Below are 24,116 nucleotides of genomic sequence, written 5' to 3' on the forward strand. Positions count from 1 at the left end.
TCATGTTAAGTATTCCTACCACAATAAAATAAAATATTAAAAAGTAAAAGAAACCAGGCAGAAACACAAGGAGAGGTAGATATTAAAAAAAAGTCTTCATTGAGATAAGAAAATATATGCTGCATCCATTAAATAGGAATAAGATGCTATAAAAAAGGGACTGTTGAGAGAACAAATACAGTAGCAGAATGGAAAACTCTGTAGAAGGGTTATAAGATAAGTCTGAGGAGATTTCCCAAAAAAAAAAAAGAGAAAAAAATCAAAGAGAAAAGATTGCAATTTGGAGAAGAAAGATTAGTTAGAGAAGTAGTATGCGAAATCAATATCAAATAATAGGAGTTTGAGAAAAACAGAATGAAATAAACAGGGAAGAAAATTATCAAATATATAATTCAAGAACATTTTCTAGAGCTAAAGGATATGATTTCTGGGTTAAAAAGGCCCACAGTATGCCTAGCACAATAGATGAAAAACACCAAGATAGAATATTATGAAACTTCAGAACATCAGTGAATGGAATAAATAGAAAGGATTCATACAATTTGATGGAGTTTGGGATTAAATAGATAAAAAAATACAGAGAAAACCAAACAAAAGGGCTTTTCTGACTCCAGGAAAAACAAAAGGTGGTCATGGTATACTACACGAATGAATAGCATTTTTATAGCAATTTACCATCATAATGTCTACATTGAATGTTGATCTAACTAAATATGTGATATAATAGTATAAGGGCAATGGGAAGTGTGGGAAAGATGGGAGCAAGGGGATATAAGAGAATAGCTTCATTATTCCATAGTGGAAAGTCAATGGAAAGCTTAAAACTGACATCAAGTGATAGCAATATGTTATTTAGTGATATGATAGTTAATGGGACACAGGTATGAGTTATACATAAAATATGAGAGGCAGCTCCCATGTGTGCTATCTGTCCCTTAGATCAATAATCTTCATGAGGCAAAAATCTGTAAAAGAAAATGGATTAAAGCACCAGTATAAGTCAAAGATTATTTACTATCCTGATGCCATCAAGGTTTGTCTTTTTTCTCTCTCTTACCCAAAACTTTCTTCAATTATCATAACTGGGTATGGGCCGGGGACCTAAGTTGGAATGGGTAAAGGTAACCTGCCACTTGTGTGCTGTTGTTCAAAGTTTTGTGCCATTTCTCACTGCTTTTTTAGATTGGGAGTGTCCCAAGTTGGAAGAACACATGCAGTACAAGAATTCCACTCTTTTGGATACCAGTAAAGCAGTAGCAATAGAGAAGGCACCACAGTTTTCAAATCTGTCTTCAATTTTAGGTGAGTTTTCACATTTTTTTTCTCATATCACAGGGAACCCCACCCCTCCATCACTTGATTAAGATAGTGTCTGCTGGTTTTCTCTACCAGAAAGTTACTAGTTTCTCTTTCTAGGTAATAAATATCTAGAAAAAGACATTGAAATTCTATAAATCTTGTCTCTCCTCAAACTTTCGTTCACTGGTATTACCAGTTGTCAGAGGAACTTGACAACAGTTACTGCTGTGGTGTTCATCTGATGGTGCTTTTTCTACTTCATTCTTTCCTGTTATATTTATTAATTGGAATTCTACTGTAAAAGAACTGTCTCTTTTCTGCCATTTATTCAGTTATTTATATCAGTATAAACTTGTGTATTTTTATTTTATTGGTTAAAACCGAATACTTTTATTATTTATTTACTTATTTATTTAATTCTAGTACACACATAAAGAAGTGTTAGAATTGTTAAGCCAGATCTCTGTGAGAAACACACTTATTAAATAGATAAAGCAATTATGTATATTTCTTTTTGTCTTTAGCATTACAGCATCCAATCAAAATACTATTTTCCAAAGTTACATAGGTTAGTTCTTTTCTTCCTCTCCCTGTCGAGTACAGTTGTTATTCACTTTTCTTTTTAATTTAATACAGGCATACCTTGTTTTATTGCACTTCACTTTATTGTACTTCACAGATGTTGACGTTAGTTAATAAAATTATATAGATTTCAAGTGTACAGTTCAATAATACATGATATGTATATTGCATTGTGTTATTCACTTAATATAGTTAGATTTATGTGTTAGTGTTGGATTTAATTTTTGGTTCCCCCTATCCCGTTTTGTTTATTTATTTGGAAAAAGGGAGCTATGTGAAGAACCATAGTAATGGTTCTAAGAGTCATAGCTATACAAAAAAATATTCTCATCAAAGTATTGCTTCCTCCTTCTTCCTTTCCGGATGGAAACACTGCAGTATTTCTAACAGTGTATGAAGGCCTTGTCTTTTGTGTTACGTTTAATTTGGCAACTACTTTGCTGATATAAGTGCCCCCAAGAAATAGTTTCTCTTTAGCAAGTATTTCAATTAGGTTCTTTGTCCGCTGCAAATGAAAAAAAAATCTGCCTCAAACTATATTAGGTGTAAAAGGGCATTTATTACCACATGTACTTGAAAAATTCAGTAGTAAATTATAGGCACATACAACTTGATCCAGGGTTTCAAATGATATCAGCAGGGCCCAATTCCTTTCCATCTTTCAGCTCAGGATCCCTTTGTGTCAGTTATACTCTCAGCCAAGATCCTTTTCTGTAGCAACCCTTTTTAGCTCCAGGCTTATATGCTCACAGCCTCACAGTCAATGGACTAAGTGCTTCTTTTTCCCAACGATTTGAATAAAAGTCCTGAGTCTTACACATTGGCTTAAATTAATTCATATGCCTATCCCTGAACAGTAATTTTGGCCAGGACGATAAAGGGCTCTTACTGCATTGAGTCACAGGCCATGTCTGGACCATCCAGAGAAAAAACAGGAAACTGTTATCAGCAAAAACAGAATAGATGCTGTTCGATAAGTATCCACCACAGTCCTTTATGTTTTTGGAACCTCTCTTTCAGGGAAATGGTTTGCGAGTATTGGAAGGCACCATTCACTTCACTTTCACTTCACTTGGGATTTTTAATTCTAACTTAATGTAAGCAGAGTTCTGCAGCTGCTGAGGGTTATAACTCAGAAGACTACACCATAGTCCTTTACGTTCCAAGTAATAGCCTAGTGTACCTAAGCAGTAACATGTTGACTGGTAGGCATTCTCTTGACTAATCGATCTAACATGTATCTATATATTTAGTTCTAGACTAAGAGCCATGAGACCTGAGTTTAAGTCCCAGGTACACAGCTGTCAGCCTTACAACTTTATTAGTTTTATTTTTCTTATATGTAAAATGGGGATAGTAAAATGGTGTTTTCTTCACAGGGTTTTTGTAAGAATTACGTAAGATAATAGAGATAAAAGGACTTCAAAAATTACAAAGAACTATCCAAATACAAGGTGGTAGATTCCTGCATGTCATGAAATTTTTCAATAATTTTATTTTTGTATTTTAAAAATATTTTTACTAATTAAAGTGGCAGACATACATAAAAAATATAAAACAATAAAAATAAAAAATAATCTGTACTATCACCATATATTTTAGAGGAAATATTTATTTTTACTTAGAGTAATTTTAGACTCTGGTCTGTGTTTGAATTGTATTTCTGATTGGTTGGTATTTTTCCTTTCCTAGATACCTCTTCAGAAGACTATGAAAAACAACATAGAAAAATGTAAGAACTAGTATTTTAAAACTTGTGCTTTTCAAAACCCTGTGTTCTAGTAATTATATAGAAAATGTGATTGTTGGCCCCAAATTCAGGTATTCATTTATTCAATATTTGTTGAGGACTCACTATGTGTCAGAACTGTTCTAATTGCTGGAGATACATAGTAATGAGTGAAACTGATTAAAAGCAAAATCTCTGTCTTCCTTGAGTCCACAGTCTAGTTGGAAGATATGAACAATAAACAAATAAGCAAGTAAATTTATACTGTTCTATATGGTGATGAATTCTATAGAGAAAAATAAAGCAAGATAGGGGGCTAAAGAGTATTGGGATGGAGGTTTGCTATTTTAAGTAGTGTGGTGAAAGAAACCGTTGTCGAAAAGGTAGAATTGGAGCAGAGGCCTAGAGAAGACAGACACATTGTGTAAGTCCCTGGGGAAAAGAGCATTCCACATGGAGGGTATGGCTGGATCAAGACCCTGAGGCAAGAAGGTCTAGGCTTCTCGAGTGGGGTGAGGGAAGAGGAGGGAGGTAGGGGATGAGGGAAGAAGCAGGAGACCAGATCATATAAGGGTATTATAGATGAGTATAAGTGAATTGGTGAGCCTTTGAAGAATTTAGAAGGATGCTATGATATGACTTATGTCTTAAAAGAAACACCATGACTGCTGTGTTGAGAATAAACTATAAGGAAACAAAGAATTAGGGAGATTATAGTTAGGAGACTATTGCCTAATCTGCACAAGAGATATGGTAAGATGTGGTAAGAGTAGAGGTAGTGAGAGGTCAGACTTTGGGTATATTTTGAAGGCAGAACTAACAGGATCTGTTGATGGACTGAATATTGGAGTATGAAAGTACTCAAGGCTGACTCCACAGCTTTGTCTTGAGCATCTGGAAGGACGGAGTTGCCATTTATTAAGATAGGGAAGACTGAGGAGAAACATATTACTGGGGAAAGATTGAGTTTGATTTGGGGTATGTAAACTGAAGAGTAAGGCATATGTGAGAGAGATGGTATGTAAATTCAAGGACGTGGTCACAGTCTGGATCATGAATGGCTTAAAGGCTTGGATTTTTGTTTCTTTCTGAATGTGATGGGAACCTCTGAAAAATTTTCAGTAGTTCTATAAAATATAATGACATTTTTTAACACCTTAATCTTAAAAGATTGAAGGAACTTATAAAAAATTCATAGAAGTTTAAAAACAGTCAGTAGACATATAGAAAGTGAAAAAGCATTCTATAGAATGGGAGAAAATATTTGCAAATCATGTACTTGATAAGGGACTTGTATCTAGAAGATACAAAGAACTCTTACAACTCAACAATAAAAGGACAAATAATCCCATTTAAAAACAGGCAAAGGAACTGAACTGACATTTTTCCATAGAAGATATATAGACGGCCAGTAAGCACATGAAATGATGCTCGATATCTTATCCATTAGGGAAATGCACAATTCAGTAGGCTACCACTTCATATCCACTAGGATGACTATAATCAAAAGACAGATAATAACAAATGTTGGATGTGGCGAAGTTGGGACTTTCATGCATTGCAGGTGGGAATTTGAAATGGTAAAGTTGCTTTGGAAAATAGTTTGGCAGTTCCTCAAAATGTTACACATGACCCAGCAATCCGCTTCTAGGTATGCATGCCTAAGAGAAATAAAAACATATGTCTACACAGAAACTTGTCCATGAATGTTCACAGTAACTTTATTCATAATAGCCAATAAGTAGAAATAACCCAAATGTCCATCTACTGCTGAATGGATAAATAAAAGTGGTATATTCGTAATGGAATATTATTTAACAATAAAAAGAAATGAAATTCTGATATATGCTGCAACATGGATGAACCCTACAAATATGATGCTAAGTTAAAGAAGCCAGTCATACAGGACATATATTTTATGGTTGCATTCACATGAGGTATCTAAAATAGACAAATCTATAGAGACAGAAATCAGATTAGTGGTTGCCCAAGATTGGATGGTTCGGTAAGAAATAGGTTTGACCACTAATAAGTACAGAGATTTTTTGGGGGGGTGATGAAATGTTCTAAAGTTGATTGTGATGATGGTTGCACAACTTTGTGAATTATACCTTTTAAATAGGTGAATTATGTAGTATGTGAATTATATCGATAAAGCTATAAAAAAAAAAAGGACCAGAAAAACCCCAAGGAAATATAATTTTTTCCTGTAATTTTTTTTCAATTACAGTTGACATTCAATATTACTTTTTTTAGTTTCAGATGTAAAGCATAGTGGTTAGACATTTATATAATTTATGAAGTGATCCTCCTGACTAGTCTAGTAACCACCTGGCTCTATACATAGCCATTACGATAATATTGACTATATTCCCTATGCTGTACTTTACATCCGCCTGACTATTTTGTAATTACCAATTTGTACTTTTTAATCCCTTCCCCTTTTTCACCTAGCCCTCCAACTACCCTCTCATCTGGCAACCTTCATTTCTCTGTTTATATGAGTCTGTTTCTGTTTTGTTTATTCATTTATTTTGTTCTTTAGATTCCACATATAAGTGAAATCATATGATATTTGTCTTTCTTTGTCTAAATTATTTCATTTCATATAATACCCTTGAGGTCTATCTATGTTGTCACAAGTGGTAAGATTTCATTCTTTTATTTATTTATTGTTTGTTTGTTTGTTTAAAATTAAGTTTATCGGGGTAACATTGATTAATACAATTATATAATTTTCAGGTGTATATTATAATTTGACATCTGTATATTCTATTGTGTGTTTACCACCCGAAGTCCAGTTTCCTTCGACTACTATATATTTGATCCTCTTGACCCACTTCACCCTCCTCCTATCCCTCCTATATTTGACCCCCTTTACCCCATCTACCTCCCTTCTCCTCCTCTACCCCCTACCCTCTGGTAACCACTAGTCTATAGTCCATGTCCATGAGTCTCTGTTTGTTTGTCCTGGTCATTTGTTGCTTTTAGGTTTATATCACACATATAAGTGATATCATGTGATTTTCAACTTTTTCTGTCTGGCTTATTTCGCTTAGCATGATTATCTCGAGGTCCATCCATGTTGTTGCAAATGGCAATATTTCATCTCTTCTTATGGCTGAGTAATATTCCATTGTATATATGTACCACAGCTTCTTTAGCCAATCATTTATCATAGGACAATTCAGTTGCTTCCATGTCCTGGCCACTGTGAATAATGTTGCTATGAACGTCGGTGTGCAAATATCTTTTTGGATATGGGTTTTCAAATCTTTGGGGTAAATGCCCAGTAGAGGGATTGCTGGATCATATAGTAGATCAATTCTTAGTTTTTTGAGGAATCTCCATACTGCTTTCCATAGTGGCTGTACCAATCATATTGCTTTCCATAGTGGCTGTACCAGTCCCACCAGCAGTGTATGAGGGTTCCTTTTTCTCTGCATTCTCTCCAGCATTTGTTATTACTTGTCCTGTTGATAACCACTATTCTAACAGGTGTAAGATGGTATCTCATTGTGGTTTTAATTAGCATTTCCCTAATAGATAGTGATGTTGAGCATATTTTCATACATTTCTTGGTCATTTGTATGTCCTCTAGGGAGATGTATCTGTTTAGGTCCTCTGCCCATTTTTCGATTGGATTGTTTGTTTTTTTGTTGTTACTGAGTCGTATGAGTTCTTTGTATATTTTGGATATTAGGCCCTTATTGGAGGCATTGCTTGCAAATATATTTTCCCATTCGGATGGTTCTTTACCTTGTCGATGGTTTCTTTTGCTGAGCAGAAGCTTTTGAGTTTGATGTAGTTCTATTCATTTATTTTTGCTTTTACTTCCCTAGCCTTTGAGGTCAAATTCATAAAATCCTCTTTAAGTCCAAGATCTTTGAGTTTAGTTCTTATGTTTTCTTCTCTGCATTTTGTTGTTTCAGGTTTTATATTTAGATCAGAGAATATGGTTGGTATGATTTCAACCTCTTATATTTGTTGAGGCTCTCTCTGTGTCTCAGTATGTGGTCAATTCTTGAGAATGTCCCATGTGCACTAGAGAAGACTGTATAAGCAGCTGTTTTGGGATGGAAGGCTCTGTAAATGTCAATTATGTCCAGTTGGACTAATATGTCATTTAAGTATGTGATTTCCTTATTGATTTTCTGTTTGAATTATCTGTCCATATCCAACAGTGGGGTATTTAGGTCCCCTACTACAATAGTGTTTTGGTTTGTCTCTCCCTTTAGTTCTGTTAGTAATTGCTTTACATATTTCGGGGCTCCCTGATTGGGAGCATAGATATTAATAAGTGTTATGTCTTCTTTATCATTATGAAGTGTCCCTCAGTATCTTTCTTTACCTTTTTTATTTCGAAGTCTGTTTCATCTGATATTAGTACCACTACTCCCGCTTTTCTCTAGATGCCATTTTCTTGAAATATCATTTTTCACCCTTTCACACTGAGTCTACATTTGTCTTTGGAGCTGAGATGTGTCTCCTGGAGGCAGTGTATGGTTGAGTTTTGTTTTTTGATCCATGCTGCAACTCTGTGCCTTTTTATTGGTGAGTTCATTCCATTTACATTTAGGGTGATTATTGAAATATGAGGTCTTCTTATAGCCATTTTATCTTTTGCTTTCTGGTAAATCAGTGTTTCCATTGCTTCCTTGTTCTTGTGTTTCTGTTTTCTTTATTTTGGTTGGCTTTTGTTGGTTTTCTCTCTGGTCCTTCTTGTTTTATGTTATATATTTCAGTTCTGAATCTTTGGAGTGTGGTTACCATTACGAATATGTAAAGGTGAGTTATATATACACTTACCCATTTTCTGTGCGTGCCTTATCTCCATTCCTCTTTGCAAATTTGGATCTTTGAATCCTCCCCTTTTCAGTCATTGTCTCAATTTGTCCCTACGTATGCTGAACATTCATTATTATCTTGCTATAGCAATTCTTTTCTTATTATTTAAGCTTATAATGCCCTGTTCTTAGTAAGGGTTGCACTCCTCTGCTTCTATTTGCCCGATAGTCACTTTGCTCCTAATCATTTTTTTTTTGTCAACTTGTTTTAGGTGAGCTGACCTCTTTCACTATTTCCTGTAGTGCAGGCTTCGTAGTGGAGAATTCCCTTAATTTTTTTATGTCTGGAAAGGTCTTAATTTCTCCTTCATATCTAAAGGAGAGCTTAGCTGGATACATTATTCTAGGCTGGTCGTTCCTTTCACTTAATAGTTTAAATATTTGATTCCACTCCTTTCTGGCTTGTAAGATTTGTGCTGAGAAGCCCGACGATAATCTAATGGGTTTTCCTTTATACGTTACCATCTTCTTCTCTCTGGCTGCCCTGAGAATTCTGTCTTTGTCGTTGATTTTTGATAATTTTAATACAATGTGCCTTGGTGAAGGCCTTTTTGGGTTGAGATAATTGGGTGTTCTGTTGACTTCTTGAATTCCAAGCTCCAGTTCATTCATTAATTTGGGAAATTCTCTTCAACTATTTGTCTGAAAATACTTTCTAGTCCCTGCTCCTTTTCCTCACCTTCAGTAATGCCCATTATTCTTATGTTTACTCTTCTGATGATATCAGCTAGTTTTTGTATTTCTCTTTCATTATTTTCATTCTTCGGTTTCTCTCTTCCTTCTGATTTATTTCTAGATTTCTGTCTTCGATATCACTCATCCTTTTCTCCAGTTGGTCGACTCTAGTTTCCCAAGCTTGCTATTTCATTTTTCAACTCTTGCAGTGTGTTTTTTATCTCCAGAAGTTCTACTTGGTTCTTTTTGAGGGTTTCAGTCTCCTTGCCCTGTTCATCTAGTTGTTTTTTCCATTCCTGAAATTGTTGATATGATTCATTTTGGAACTCACTGAGTTTTTTTTAGAAATATCATCCTGCATTCTCTGTCATTTAAGTTGCATATTTTTATGTCTGTAAGCTCATTTTCTGGAGATTTTTCTCTTTCTTTCTGAGATCCTTGTCACCTTGATTGTTCATGGTGTTTAATGGACCATTTCTCCGCATTAATGGAAATGTGTTCTGCTTTTTTTCCAGAAAGAAGATTTATTATACAAAGGTCTCTCTTTAGTCTGCTGCAAAGAAGGCACTTTTCTTTTGGTTTCCAGTAGGTGGCGTCTAAGCCTCTTGGATCCCTGCTTTATATAAAGACTTAGCAATACCTTTATATAATGTCTTTATTTTCTTGTAGATATTTAATTACACTTGCTACCCTCAGTTTCAGTCCCCGTCAGTGTTAGCAACAGTTTCGGTAGCATTTGCCAGATTCCCTGGGACTCTGCGGTGATAGGTCTCGGAGTGTATGGTAGGAGGGGCCCTCTGGGTTGGGAACTGCGGCTCAGCCTTGGTTTTGCAACCATGGCCTGTAAAAATCAACTGTTGTTTCTCTGCCGTTGTGACCGGTAAAAATCAACTGTTGTTTCTCTGCCATCTGCTTCTCTGCTTTCTGCCCTGATGACTAGGCCCTGCCACTGGCTTCATGGAACTCACAAATTCTCCCAGGCAGGGCTGTTCAGGGAAGTCACTGCCTCTTCTCCCCTCCCTCTCCCGCTACGGAGAGCTTCTGGTGCTGTGAAAGGGAGCGTTCATTATAGGTATATAAAATGTAACTGAGTTCTGGATATTATTTTTTTTATACTGCTACTTTACTGAATTCATTTATCAGTTCCAAATTTTTTAGTGGAATCTTTAGAGTTCTCTGTAGTATCATGTCATCTGCGAATAATGACAGTTTTTCTTCTTCCTTTCCAATTTGGATGCCTTTTATTTCTTTTTCTTGTCTGATTGCTGTGGCTAGGACTTCTGGAAATATAACTTTTCATAGAAGATATAGATAAGAAAGGAAATAGATCAAAAATAAATAAGCCATAGAATTAAGAGTCATATGACTTAATTGAGCCATATTTTGGCTCTGGGCTTCTTGAGTTGCAAAATAAAAGTCTATAGCCATTTGATAAATTTTGTGTCCTTCAAACAATCATATACAACTCTAGTTATTATCTTATAACTAGATTTTTTTAAACCAGAATTAAATGGCAGACAGTGCAATGTTGTCTTCTTTTGTAGGGATCTATATTGTGTAGGTATTCAGTACTGATGAGTATGTTTGGGTGAGGATTGATATACTTTTGAGTGCAAGTTTCTGTGGAATTTTTACATTTCCCAACCCAAATTCTTGCCGGTTATCCTACCTCTTCACAGAAATGTGCATGGTCATAGTTCTGTCTTAGAACAATTACTTTTGCAGCAAAGAAAAGATGGGATAGAAGGAGTGATTAGACTGAAAGGATGACTATTGTAGCATTCCAAGTAAGGCATGGTTAGGATTTGAACTTTAACAGCAAGGATAGCATAAAGGAAAAATTTGAGAACAATTCTCAAGGGATAATAAATAGTTTTTAGTGATTGATTGGTTCAGGGAAGAAGATGGTGTCCCAGTTGGCCTCCAGCTCTATGACTTAGAAAACTGGATGAATGATGACTCATTCACTTGATGAAGGAAAACAAATAGGGCCTGAGGTCCTGCATTGCTGATTTTTCCCTCACCTTTGCTTTTGCTGCTACCCCAAACACCTTGAGTCTCATTGAAGTCTTCCATCTAAACTTTGACCTGGTTACCTTTCTGCAACCTTTGTAATAGAGTCACCTTACCATAGCAGCCCTGTGCCAGGTGTTTTGGTTCTAAATTTGACCACTTTCTTCATCGCCCTTAGTGTGTGCAACCTTGAGAACTTGTTCACAATATATAGGAACTAAGAGAATCTCAGGAGGGCTAACTGTGAGGCTCCCTCTCTGTCTGAACATCCCAAGCTTTTATTTTTATGTCGAGTTTTTATCCTGTGTGGTCATCTCCTCCCAGAGTTCTAAACAGGTAGTTTGGCAATGGCCCCTCTATTTTTGGCTTCTCTTCGCCTTTTCTAATGTCATTTTCCTACCTATTACTCCAACTACAGATTTTGGGCTTGAGGGAGAGAAGTCAGTTCCTATTGTCTAACTGCTTGTTTCTTAAGCCTCTGTCCCCTTTCTCATCCCAGCCATGCTCTACACTGGAAGGCGTGAAGGAGGGATCTATCTGTGGTTGCATCCTGAGTTCTTTCTATATAGTATGGCTAGTAGTAAAACTCTGTGGCTAGGTCTACCAAACCTTAATCTACATATATTAATAGGAACTTGAGAATGTCGCAGGATGTTAAATGTGGCTTTCATGTAGTCTTAGAGTTTGGATAGTAACTTCAATAGATGAAAACAAAATAAAAATGACAGTACATCCCATTTTCTATTTTGTGTAGAACCATATTTGTAGAATTTATGTGAGGCCAAAACCCAGTTCTTCCAGCATTAGCCCATTACCAATCTCCAACCTATTTAAGAAAAGGTTAAGGAGAAAATGACCAAGAATGTTTATTTCTTTGACAAGAGTTATTAGCATCATATACAAGGACAGGTAGAGACTTCTTCCTCACATCAACGTAGGAGAGGAAGCTCCAAGAGAACCATTTGGAAAGTTTGACTTTATGTCCTCTGAAGTTTGGTTTCTGACTCATAAATGAAAAGTCTAAAGGCAAGAGGGTCTGTTGGATGCTTTATAATGTCAGAATAAAGAGGAAGCTAGATGTACTTTCGGAATGTGACACAACAAAGATTTGTGCGTAATGTACAGAAAGGAGCCAGTTATGAATCAACTTGAAAAGAATCATGCCCAGTATGACTTCTGCAAAAAAACAAAGTAAACTTAATTGAAGGAGATTGGGAGTTCTATCATCATATGCAATAGCAGCAAGTGAGAGATCCCTAGGCATAAGGAAATCATATAAGTGAACCCTTCAAAATACTTCTGGTTTGAAAGAGTCAGCATTTGGTTATCTGTCACATCCAAAGGGCACCAATGGCATATTATAATAGTATCAGTCAAGATCGAAAGAGACCTTCCTGCCCCTTTCTACAACTTTCCCCTACTCCAGTGCCAGGGGACCCCAAAGAATAGTTACCAAATGGGAGAGGAAAAAGAACAAGAGATAGAGAAGAAACCCATGATGATTGCTTTCTTCACTGCAGGTTATGAGTCTAAATCACATTTAAATTGGGAAAAGGAAGAAATTTAAAATGGATGACAAGAATTTGGTGTTGTGATATTAAGCTAGGCTTTTCATTACCTAAAAATAACTGTATTATAAGAGAATACTACAAAAGCAGTGAAATACACCTAAAGTTCATTCAAGGGCAAGAAGGTACTATTTTGACAGGATGAATTTAAAGGGGAAATACAAAAGGATAGATTGTGTTTTGATTACTGAGTTCAACTATTAATAAACCTGTAACTGGAATTTAGAAAAACATCTTACATTTGGTTTTCAAATGCATTATCCTTGCTAGGGACTGAGAATCCCGTTTTGATGGTCAAAGGTTGAGCTGTCATCCTTTTGTATTCCTTTTGTAATAGCTAATTCTCTTCTACACATTTGGATAGAATTGAGAGTGGTCTCATTTGTGGAATAAGTGTAAAAGAGAAAAGGATATTAATTTTTAAAAAGTATTATCTCTCATATTACTTGAGATTCTTACCACAAAAATCCTGGGAAACAAGATTGCTATTCCTTTTGTATAAATGAGGGAACCAAGACTCAAGACAGGTTAAGTAACTTCCCCAAGGCCACTCAAATGTGAATAGTAGAATTGTGCTTTAAACCCAGGTCTGCCTGATTCTAAACACTATGCCTTGGCCTCTACACATATTCTCTCACACTGATAAATGTATAAATATATTGCCTTTTATTAAACTATTCATTCATATAGATATGGTAACATCTTTTTCTAACCAGTTATATTTTTTCTACAGGATAATTGTTTGCATATAAATGTCCTCATTTTAAATATTTGAGGATTCTCAAAAGTTACTGAAAGGTTAGAAGAGTACCATTTACAGAGAACAAACTAATGGTTGCCAGATGGGAGGGGCGTTAGGGGGCAGGGTGAAAAAGGTGAAGGGATTAAGAAATACAGATTGGTAGTTACAAAGTAGTCACTGGGATGTAAAGTACAGTATAGGGAACATCATCAATAATATAATAACTATGCATCATGCTAGGAGAGCACTAAACTAATCAGGGTGATCACTTTGTAAATTATATAAATATCTAACCACTATGCTGTACACCTGAAACTGATATAAAATAATATTGAATGTAACTCTAATTGAAAAATAGAGTTAAAAAATAAGTAAAAATAAAAGAGTACATTTATTTGTTCCTATTATAGAGTGATGACATTTGCGGATGGAAATTTTTCTCCAAAACCTAAGAGTACTACAAATTCAGAATCAGGTAATAGTGAAATGAATCATTTTGATAAATCTGTAATTCTTTATCTTTGTCACAAAGCAATATATTAAGAAAATTGGTAGCCCAGGAAACAGTGCTTTTAGCTTGGTTGTATTTAAGAAATGGTGATCTGAGGTTAGTAAGTGGGTCTTAATTCTCACCACAGCACCCATCATTTATTCACTTAATAAACATTTACTGAGTATGTACTCTGTACTAGGTATTGCCATATGTGCCAGTGGAGAGTGGTATACATTCCCTGCCCTCAGAAGTCTCAGCTGTAGGAGAGGAAGATAATCAGTAATCAGATATATTGGAGTTATATATGATGAATGAAAAATAAAAGGATCAACAAAGCCTCTTGCATCATAGGTACTCTATTATTAGGTTTTTATTAGAATAAACTTAGCAAGACATTTACAACCTTTTTAAGCTCTGCTATGTCTCAGATTTCTATTTTCTTTATTCCATACAAATTTTAGAGCATCTATTTGAGGGTAAACTTGAAAAATTGCTAGTTTTGCTCCTAATGGGTATAAATGTTTATATCAACTAAAAAAAAAATTTTGTGTGTGTAATTTCACTTTAAGAAGTTGTCTTAATGAACATTTACTAAATGCCAGGTGTTATATTAGGTACTATAGGTTTAAAAATGGTACAGATAGTTTCTCTTCTAAGGGAAATTTATCTAGTCATCAAAACTAAACTTGTAAAAGCACACTTTGGAAGAAGTAGCACCTACCACCCGGGAGGGTGAGCATTAGAAGGAGGATTTGTTTTATAGAACAAAGAATAAGGGAACTTTCGAACAACAGAAGAGAGGTAACAAAAGGAAAATGGTAAGAGTACCAAAAATGATTATGATTTTACCTGGATCTTGCCCGATAACAGGTTTTGTTTTGGCTGTGGAAAATATTATTTATAAAGCCTGGTAGTAAGGCAGAATAGTGACTCTGGAGTTATATGCTTTCGTATTCTTCTATGTGGTCTATTGACTTAAAACTAAGTAAATCATATTTTGCTCTAGAGGTATTTTTTACACATTCCTTAATTCAACAAATCCAACTGTGTTCTAATTGTGTGTCAGCCTCTTTACTAATTATTTACTAACTATTTACTAACTATTAGAAAACTGAGATATCTCTGCCCTCAAGGAGCCAATAGTCTAGTAGCAGAGACAAAACAAAAAATTACTTCTCAGGCAACTCCTGCTCAGTTTGCTTTGCAATCTTACCTACCGCTGTTAGCCATTAAATGTGAGTTCTTCAAGGCTAGTTCCCAGACTTTAATCTCTTTTCAATCTACCCCTTGACATGTATAGGTGTCTTGTAAAAGCAAGGCTTCCAAATTTTATCTCAGTCTAGACTCTCCTCTGAGGTTAAGACTCTTGCGTGTAGGACATCCGGATATCGCCTCTTAGATGTTTCAGAAACACCTCATCTCACCATTCCTTAATCCCATTAATTCAGCAAATATTTATTAAGCACCTACAGCATGACGCAAACTGTTTTAGTTGCTGGAGAACATGACAAAGTCTTTGCCCTAAGGGAACTTATGTTATAGTAGAGGAAGAAAGATAATAAACATAATATATAACAGTATCAGAAATAAGAGTAATGAAGGAAAATAAAGCAGGGTAAAAACAGAGTATGATTAGGGATGCTCTTTTAGACAGGATAATCAGGACAGGGTTCTCTGAGATGACATTCGTGCAGAGCTTGAATGAAATGAGAGAGTGGACCATGTGAAAATCTGGGGGCAGAACATGCTGATCAAAAGGAACAACAAGAGAAAAGGCCATGTGTTGGGAATTTGCTGGCATATTTGAAGAAGAAGATAGAGGTTAGTGTGACTGGAGCAAAATGAGTAAACAAATGAATGGTTGAAATTGTGGTCAGAGAGCTAGTCAAGTGGTATAATATAGATATGCCATCGTAAGGAGTAGAGATTTTATTGTAAATGTGCCGAGAAGCACATCTTAGAGCAGAGGGATGGCACGATCAGATATATACATTTTAGAATCATCACTCTGGCTACTATGTGGAGAATAGACTATGGGGACAAGAGTGGAAGCAAGGAGACTTTGTTAAACTATTGCAGCTAATTGTTAAACTATTGTCAGATAATGGTGTATGAAACTAAAGTGGTAGCAGTGGCCTTATTTGGAATATATTTTAAAGGCAGATGTATCAGGATTTTCTGATTAGGCTAGATGTTGGATAAGAGAGAAAAATAAAAATCAAAGATGAGTCTTAAATTACTGGACTGAACAACTAGATAAATGGTGGTATCATTCCTTGAAATAGGAGCACTGTAGGGTGGAGCAAATTGAGAGAATGATTAAGAGAATTTGTTTTGCCCTTATAAAATTTGACCTATCAGCTCACATACATAATGTTGCACAAAAGAGCACAGACACGAACACGTATGCTGCGTCGTTCCACATATATGAAGTTGAAGAACAGGCCAAACTATTCTGGAAGTCAGAATAGTGGTAACCTTTGGAAAGGGAATGTTTACTGGCAAAAATACATACAGGAAACTTCTGGGGTGTTGAAAATATTTTATATTTTGATCTCAGTGATGATTATATAGATTAATACATATACATATAAAATTTGTGACCATTACTGTATATATGTAAAACTTTGAGAAAATATTAAAACATTAAGCGGTTTATTAGCATCAAGTGGAGATGGCATGAAATAAGTTTATCACACAGGAATCTGGACTTTGAGGCTGAGACTTAGGCTTTAGAAAAATATTACAGCCAAAGTATAGATGTTCTAAAGCCATAGGATTAGATTAGATTACCGAGGAAGTACAAATAAATAGGAAAGAGACGTGTGAAAAAAAAAAAAAATAGAACACTCCAACATTTAGAAGTCGCTGTAACAAAAGTTACCAAGAGATTGAATAAAACAGGGATCGAGGACTGAGAATTGTCACAACCAAGACCTAACCTGGTCCTCCTCCAGTGTCCTCCTTCTCAATTAGCAAACCAGAAACGCCCTCCTCTTTGTCACTTACTTTATCTAATCTATAACCAAATCTGGGTAACAGTTTCATCTCTTAATACCTCTCTCTGCTTTGGGAGACGAAGATCAGAGGAATGATTAGCTTAAAGCATTGCCAGTTTTAGCAAATAAAGATATAGAATACCCAGCTAAATTTGAATTCAGATAAGCAGCAAATAATTGTTTAATATAATTGTCACAAATATTGCACGTTTGTACTACTACATGGTAAATACTTATACTGAAAAACTGTTCATTGTTTATCTGAATTTTAAGTGGGCATCCTATATTTTATCCAGCAACCTATTAGCCTCTGCAGTGAGGCTGGGTATATGTAAAATATAAGGATCATAAAAACCAGGATTTTGCATGTCATGTTAAGGAGCTTGCATTTTAATTCGAGGGACATAGAAAGCCTTTGAAGAGTTTTAAGGAGGTGATATTATATTAGATTTTTATTTTAGGTACACAGTGTGAACAATGAATGCAGAGGGAGATGAATTGAAAAGCTATTGGAATAATCTAAAAGAAAATCCTTCGGTGCCTTAAATCAAGGTACTGGTGTTAAGGATTTTAAAAAGCCAAGTTTGCAATATTAAGTACATATAATAGGTAAAATTGACACACAGCAGACATTCAGTAAGTACTTACTGTTTTAAATTGATTTTGGAGAATGAGGAAAAGGTAAGAGTCAAGACTGAAGAGGAGCTATAAAAAGGGCCAGAGAGGGAAGATATTCATACCTGTTGTACTGAGGGTCTAGTAAGGTAGGACAATAAAGGTTTCTGCTCATATTGGTGGGAGCTGAAACTAGAATGTGTGGGTTTGGGAATAAATAGGAGGAAAGGAAATTAGTCTATGTGGACAGTTGTCAAAACTTACACATAGATAAGAGGAGAGAGTGGAAGTAGCAAGCAGGAGTGTGGGGTACAGATAAAATTTTTAGTAAGGTGAAGAGACCTGAGTATGTTTTAAATGCTGATAGAAAATTTGCAGTAGAAAGAGAGAGCCTGAAAATATAGGAGAGTTGAAATGGAAGATTAATTAATGAAGAATTTTAATCACATATACTTTCTCTGCTAATTGGAAAGTAGATCTTTTATACAGTTTATTTATTCCTGTGAAACCTGGAGCTCTTGAGATAAAGATATTTTAAAGTGTACTTTCTGCTATCTATAACAAGTCAGATTATTTAACATATATTAAGTTTTTCTTCTAAAACCATTACAGAGGCACAGTTATTCAATTAGTTTTTATTCACATTTAAGTTCTCTTTTCTGTACTTATAGTTAATGACTAGTTAAGTAATTAAAATACTAATGTATGTTTTTATTTATAGATAATGCAGCTCCTGAAGTTGTACTTGCTGAGGAAATTTACCCTTCGACCCCTGAAAAAAACAAGAAAGAGGCAAGTATTGAAGCAGAATAACTACATAAACAATAAATTTCATTAAGATAGGATATACTTTTAACCAATACTTTTATAGAAATTATTTTTCAGCTATACGAATCAGTAAGTTAAAACATTTTTGGAGTTAGCAATTAGATTACATTATTGTTGCATGAATATATATTCTATATGAGCTTAATGGAAGAGAATTAAAATTTATAATTTTCCAACTTCCTTTAAATAATTGAATGTCTATTAATCATTAGTTTGAGATAAAAATAAGATATTTGCTATATATCCAGAGCAGTGTTTTATACTGAGGAATACATGTGAATTATTACATTAGGCCTAGAATCTAGAGGGTTATGGACTTTATTTATGTAGCAGGAGCTACTGTTTGAGTGGTTACTCATTGCTAAGCATTATTCTAAGCATTTTTCATTAATTATATCTTTCTAGCGTTCCTATCGGGTAAACTTTTTTGTATATTTGTTTTGTTTTTACCTTTTTTGTAGGTGAGAAAAATGAGATTTAGATGTTAACCAGTATGTTTGAGGAGACTGTGGCAGGTCTTTCTGGATCTAAAGCCTGTACTCTTTCTCCTACAGCACACTGTCATTGTATATACTGGGAGCAAACTGAAAAGGCAATAGTGGCAGCAGGAAAACTCAGTATAAAGTTGCAAAGATTTTGGGTGTGAGATTGTGGTGGTTTTGATTAAGATGTAGGAGAGATGGAGAAATGTGCATGGATTCAAGATAATTTTGCCTGTAGAGTCCATGGATTGAATATAGAGGATGAAGGAGTGAGTGAGAGGTGTCAAGAAAGACTTCTAGGTTTCTGTCCTGAACAGCCTTCGTGGATAAAGGTGCTGCTTAATGTGATAGAAAAGGCAGGAGGTCTGAGGGCATATTAAGATGAACATGTTGGAAGAGCCATTGGCTATAAATCTGCAGATCAGGAAAATAGAAGAGGATTATACAGTATTATAGACATTTTTAAATTTATGGAAATGGGTGAAATTACCTGAGAAAGAGTATCTATAGAGTGCAGAAAAGAAGGAGGTCCAGGATTATAAAGAATTTTGAAAAATTGGAAGACTTCCAGTTTCCAGTCCAGCATGTAAGGAACTTATAAGTCACCACTCTGTCCTAACAACAAGTAAAAATCTGAAGAAACTGAAAAATAAGCAATCTTTTTAGCTCCATCAGAGTAGTAAGGTCACAGGGAAAACTGCTGCACCAAAACTTAGAAAGACAAACAGATGGATACAGAGAATCACAACTTAAGCAAAAATACATGAACAGAAACCACCCTGAGAGCCAATGCTGGAGTGGGAAAACCAAAAGTGTGATTGACGAATTGCTGGGAGCTCAGTTTGGACAACTCTGAGAGTTAAAAACTCAAGGGGGACCCAGTCATTGGTGGACCTTCATATTTTTGTGAGTTTTACCACCAGGATCTCTTTGAGATCCTTGCAGTGAATATCAAAGAAAAATCCTTTCATGCTTCTAGTAGTGGGAAGGGAAAAGGAACCATTTTAAAACACACCATAGTATTCTGTACTTTTTAACAAAGCCTGCCCTCAAGAGAAAGTATTTTACCAGAGTCTAAATTGCTAGGGTATCATCAGAGCCTAACCTACCTGGGAGAATCAAGAAGGAAACTGATGACTTTAGCAAGAATAATTTTAGTAGACTAGTGAGAAGCAAGCTAGATTGGAATAGGTTGAAGAAGTGTAGAAAATGCAGAAGTATCAAAATATAAAAAGAAATAAATTGGGACCTCAGCAACATAAAATGTGTGGGAAAAATAAATGTAGACTTTTTTATGCAACTGAAGTTAATTTGTTATCAGTTTAAAATAGACTGATAACTATAAGATATGAAAGTCCTATAGTAATCACAAAGCAAAAATATGTAAGAGGCATTACAACTGATACCAGAAGGGATCATAACAGTCCTGTGAAAATTATATGCCAACAAATTAAATAACTTAGAAGATATGGATAAATTCCTGGAAACATATGACTTACCAAAACTGAATCTTAAAGTAATAGAAAATCTAAACACACCAATAACAAGCAAGGAAATTGAGTTAGTAATCAAAAATCTCCCCAGACATTAAAGAGACCAGATGGCTTCACTGGTAAATTCTACCAAACATTTAAGAAAAATTAATACCAGTCCTTTTCAGAGTCTTCAAAGAAATTGAAAAGGAAGAATACTTCTAAACTCCTTCTACTAGGCCAGCATTACTATAATACCAAATCCAGACAAAGATACTGAAAGAAAAGAAAATTACAGGCCAATATTCCTGATGAACATAAATGTAAAAATTCTCAACAAAATACTAGCAAATCAAATTCAAGAGCACATTAAAAGGATTGTATACCATGATCACATGGGATTTATCCCTAGGATGCAAGGATAGTTCAATGTATAATAATCAAATTAATGTGATACACCACATTAACAGAATGTAGGACAAAAATCAAATGATCATTTCAATAGATGCAGAAAAAGCATTTGAAAATTTAACATCCTTTCATGATAAAACTCTCAACAAATTAGGTATAGAAGGAATGTAGCTCAAAATAATTAAAGGCCATATATGACAAGACTACAGCTAACATCGTACTCAACAGTGAAAAGTTAACAAGCCTTTCCTCTAAGATTGGAAATAAGACAAGAATGTTTTGTCTTTTGTCATTTCTCTTCAACGTAATACCAGAAGTCCTAGCCAGAGCAGTTAGGCAATGAAAAGAAAAAGTCTAAATCAGAAAAGATGTGAAATTATCTCTGTTCAGAGATGACATGATCTTGTATATCAAAAATCATAAAGACTCTGCCAAAAACCAGTTAGAATTAATAAGTGAATTCAGTGAAGTTGCAGGATACAAAACAACATACAAAAATTTGTTGTGTTTCTATACTTCCCTATAATTCTCAAAAGAAGATATACAGATGGCCAATAAGCAATGAGAAGATGCTCAGTGTCATTAGTCATTAGAGAAATTCAAATCAAAGCTACAATGACAAATTATTTCATATCCATTAGGATGACTATAATCAAAAAGACAGATAATGACAAATGATGATGTGGAGGAATTGGAACCTTCAAACATCTTGGTGGGAATATAAAATGGTGCAGCTGTTTGGGAAAACAATTTGGCTGTTTTTCAAAATTTTAAACATAGAGTTACCATAGGACCCAGCAATTCTACTCTCAGGTTTATACCCAAGAGAAACAAAAACATACATTCTCATGAAAACTTACACATGAATGTTCATAGCAGCATTTATTTATAATAGCCAAAAAGTAGAAACAACTCCAATGTCCATCTATTGATAAATAGATAAATAACATGTGATATAGCCATACAATAAAACATTATTTGGCAAAACAAACAAATAAGGAAATGAAGCCCTGATACATGCCACAACTTGAATGAACCTTGAAAATATTATTTAATGTGAAAGAAGCCAGTCACAAAAGACTGCACATTATATGATTCCATTTATAAGAAATGTCCAAGATAGGCAAATATATAATGAAAGACATAGATTTGTGGTTACTTAGGGCTGGTGGGGATGGAATGAAGATTGACTGCTAATGAATACGGGGTTTCTTTAGGGGGGACAAAAATGTGCTAAAATTAGGCTATGGTGATCATTGAACAACCCTGTGAATATACTAAAAACCATTGAATTTTGTTCTTTAAATGGGTGAATTTATGGGATGTGAATTATATCTCAATAAAATGTTTTTAAAAACTTCTGTATGCTATTATATGGAAGAGAGAAGTCTTTGAAAAAATGGGGAGGGATGGTATCCAGAATGCAAGTGGGAAAACTGGCCTTCAGAAGAGGAGGAATATTTCTACTGTGGTACATTTGTGAATGTAGTGGTAGCAGGACAGGCTTGGTGCTTAGAAAGACCCCACACTTCATTTAATGCTCTGCTGTCACCATCTTAACATTTTTAATAGTTTTTTTTTAATAAGGGGCCCCACATTTTCCTTTTGCACTGGGTCCCCAAAATTGAGTCCTAAGTGTTTGCATCCTGTTGATGTCTGCTATTGTTGCAGGAAAGTGTAAGGTAAGGCTGTCATCTGAGAATGGTAGAGGGAAAGGACTGGAGGTTTAAGGAAAATAGGCTGAGTATGAAATAGTTATGAGAAGCTAGAGAAGTGTATAAGTTGCCAGTCTATGGCTTCTCCTTTTGAGTTTGTGGTGACTTTGATATGCCAGATTGTGTAGTTTTCCCCAGCACTCACTTGCATTGGGGTCCAGAGGACATCAATGCCAGGGTTCATCTAGGGCTGGGGATTTGTCAGGCATCTATATAGGAATGGGAAGAGGATAAGGTAGTGGTTATAATGATGCATGGCGATAGATACAGAAGGAATAAGGAGAAGGATCATGGAAGAAGATAAAATGGTAGGATCCATAAATTGGACATTTTGGTGAAGGAAAGTTTATTTCATTAAGATAATTGAGCAGTGGGTGGGAAGATATAAGAAGCTATTTGCATTGGTGATTCGGTAGTTTCTATTGACGGTACGGGCTAACTAAGTTTGATGAAGGAGTGACTGAAATGGCATGAGACGAAAAGGTTATTGGAAAAAGTCAGTGGATGTCAGTAAGTACCTCACTCTGATCCACACTCTTGTTCTATCCTTTGCTTGGAATACAACTATACCTCTTCTACTTTTTTCTCCTCCTCTTTCTCTACCATCTTCTCTATCCCCTCACTGTCAACTCAAAATCCTGCCATTCATTCAGGACCCAATTCAAATTGCACCTCCTTAGTGATGTTGAATATATTTAAACTTCGAATATTATTTTAAATACATCTTGAAAGCATTAGACAAGTTACATAACTTAGGACAGTCACTGAATAGTCATAGTTTTCAGTACAGAGATTAGTTGATAAAGCAACACACTTTCTTGTAGTTACAGCTTCCTGATATCTTTGAGAGGACTTTTGGCTTCTTAAATGAAGATTATTGCATAATGACATTTATATAAATCTATTTAATGTTTTCTCTAAAATTTGATTTTAAATATCGATTAATAGATAGATCTCATTATCATTTGTTTTCTTTTCACAGAACACTTTTGGGGAGATGTTGCCTTAAATGTGGTAGGGAAAGTTTTAAGCCAAGTATATTTCAAACTCTTGTCTTTCAACAGATTTTTTTCCCTTAAATATGTGGAAAACCTCAATTTTTTAAGAAAAAGATTAAGTTTAAAACTTTTTTCCAAGTTGAGAAGATAGATAGAATAATATATATATATATCCTATTTTAATTGTAACAATTATAACATTACAATAAAAATAGGACATCTGAGAAGTTCTACAAATGATTTTATAGACTGTGAGATGTATTTATGAATTTATTTCAGCCTGAAAAAAATTCTGAAACTAGAGATACAAATTTTCAAACAAAGTTAAGCTCTCGTCATGTAAAAATCAAGATTCCATCATCTCACCAGAGGTCTGTTCTTAAAAGCATTGCAGGTAAAGCCGTTACCAAAGTTCTGCTGCCTCAGCCCCCACAACCTGCATTGGTAAGCACTGGCCTTTTACTAATTCTTTTAAAAGACTATAAAAAGAAAATGTAGTTATTGCGAATATTTAGATATGCACAATTTCTTAACAAACTTAAGGGAAAAAGCAGAGATGATATATATTTACAGCTATATACAGGCAGATGTTTTGTAAATGGACTGACAGTTGGTAATTGTGTCACTTGGGACACAGATATTTAGACA

At 35.0% G+C, this 24,116-nt stretch overlaps 1 protein-coding gene across 1 annotated transcript in view; it reads left to right on the forward strand.

The window, feature by feature from the left end:
- The window catches only part of MEIKIN (meiotic kinetochore factor), a 64,320-nt gene that overhangs the window by 15,821 nt on the left and 24,383 nt on the right, over nucleotides 1-24,116 (forward strand). Inside the window, exons 6-9 of the mRNA XM_039880324.1 lie at nucleotides 1,183-1,302; nucleotides 3,574-3,613; nucleotides 13,866-13,930; nucleotides 18,284-18,354. Of these exons, the coding sequence (XP_039736258.1) occupies nucleotides 1,183-1,302; nucleotides 3,574-3,613; nucleotides 13,866-13,930; nucleotides 18,284-18,354 (296 nt within the window). The remainder of the gene's footprint in view (nucleotides 1-1,182; nucleotides 1,303-3,573; nucleotides 3,614-13,865; nucleotides 13,931-18,283; nucleotides 18,355-24,116) is intronic.

The sequence above is a fragment of the Pteropus medius genome, unplaced genomic scaffold (genome assembly GCF_902729225.1).
Source record: "Pteropus medius unplaced genomic scaffold, Ma_sr-lr_union100, whole genome shotgun sequence".
Taxonomy (NCBI): domain Eukaryota; kingdom Metazoa; phylum Chordata; class Mammalia; order Chiroptera; family Pteropodidae; genus Pteropus; species Pteropus medius.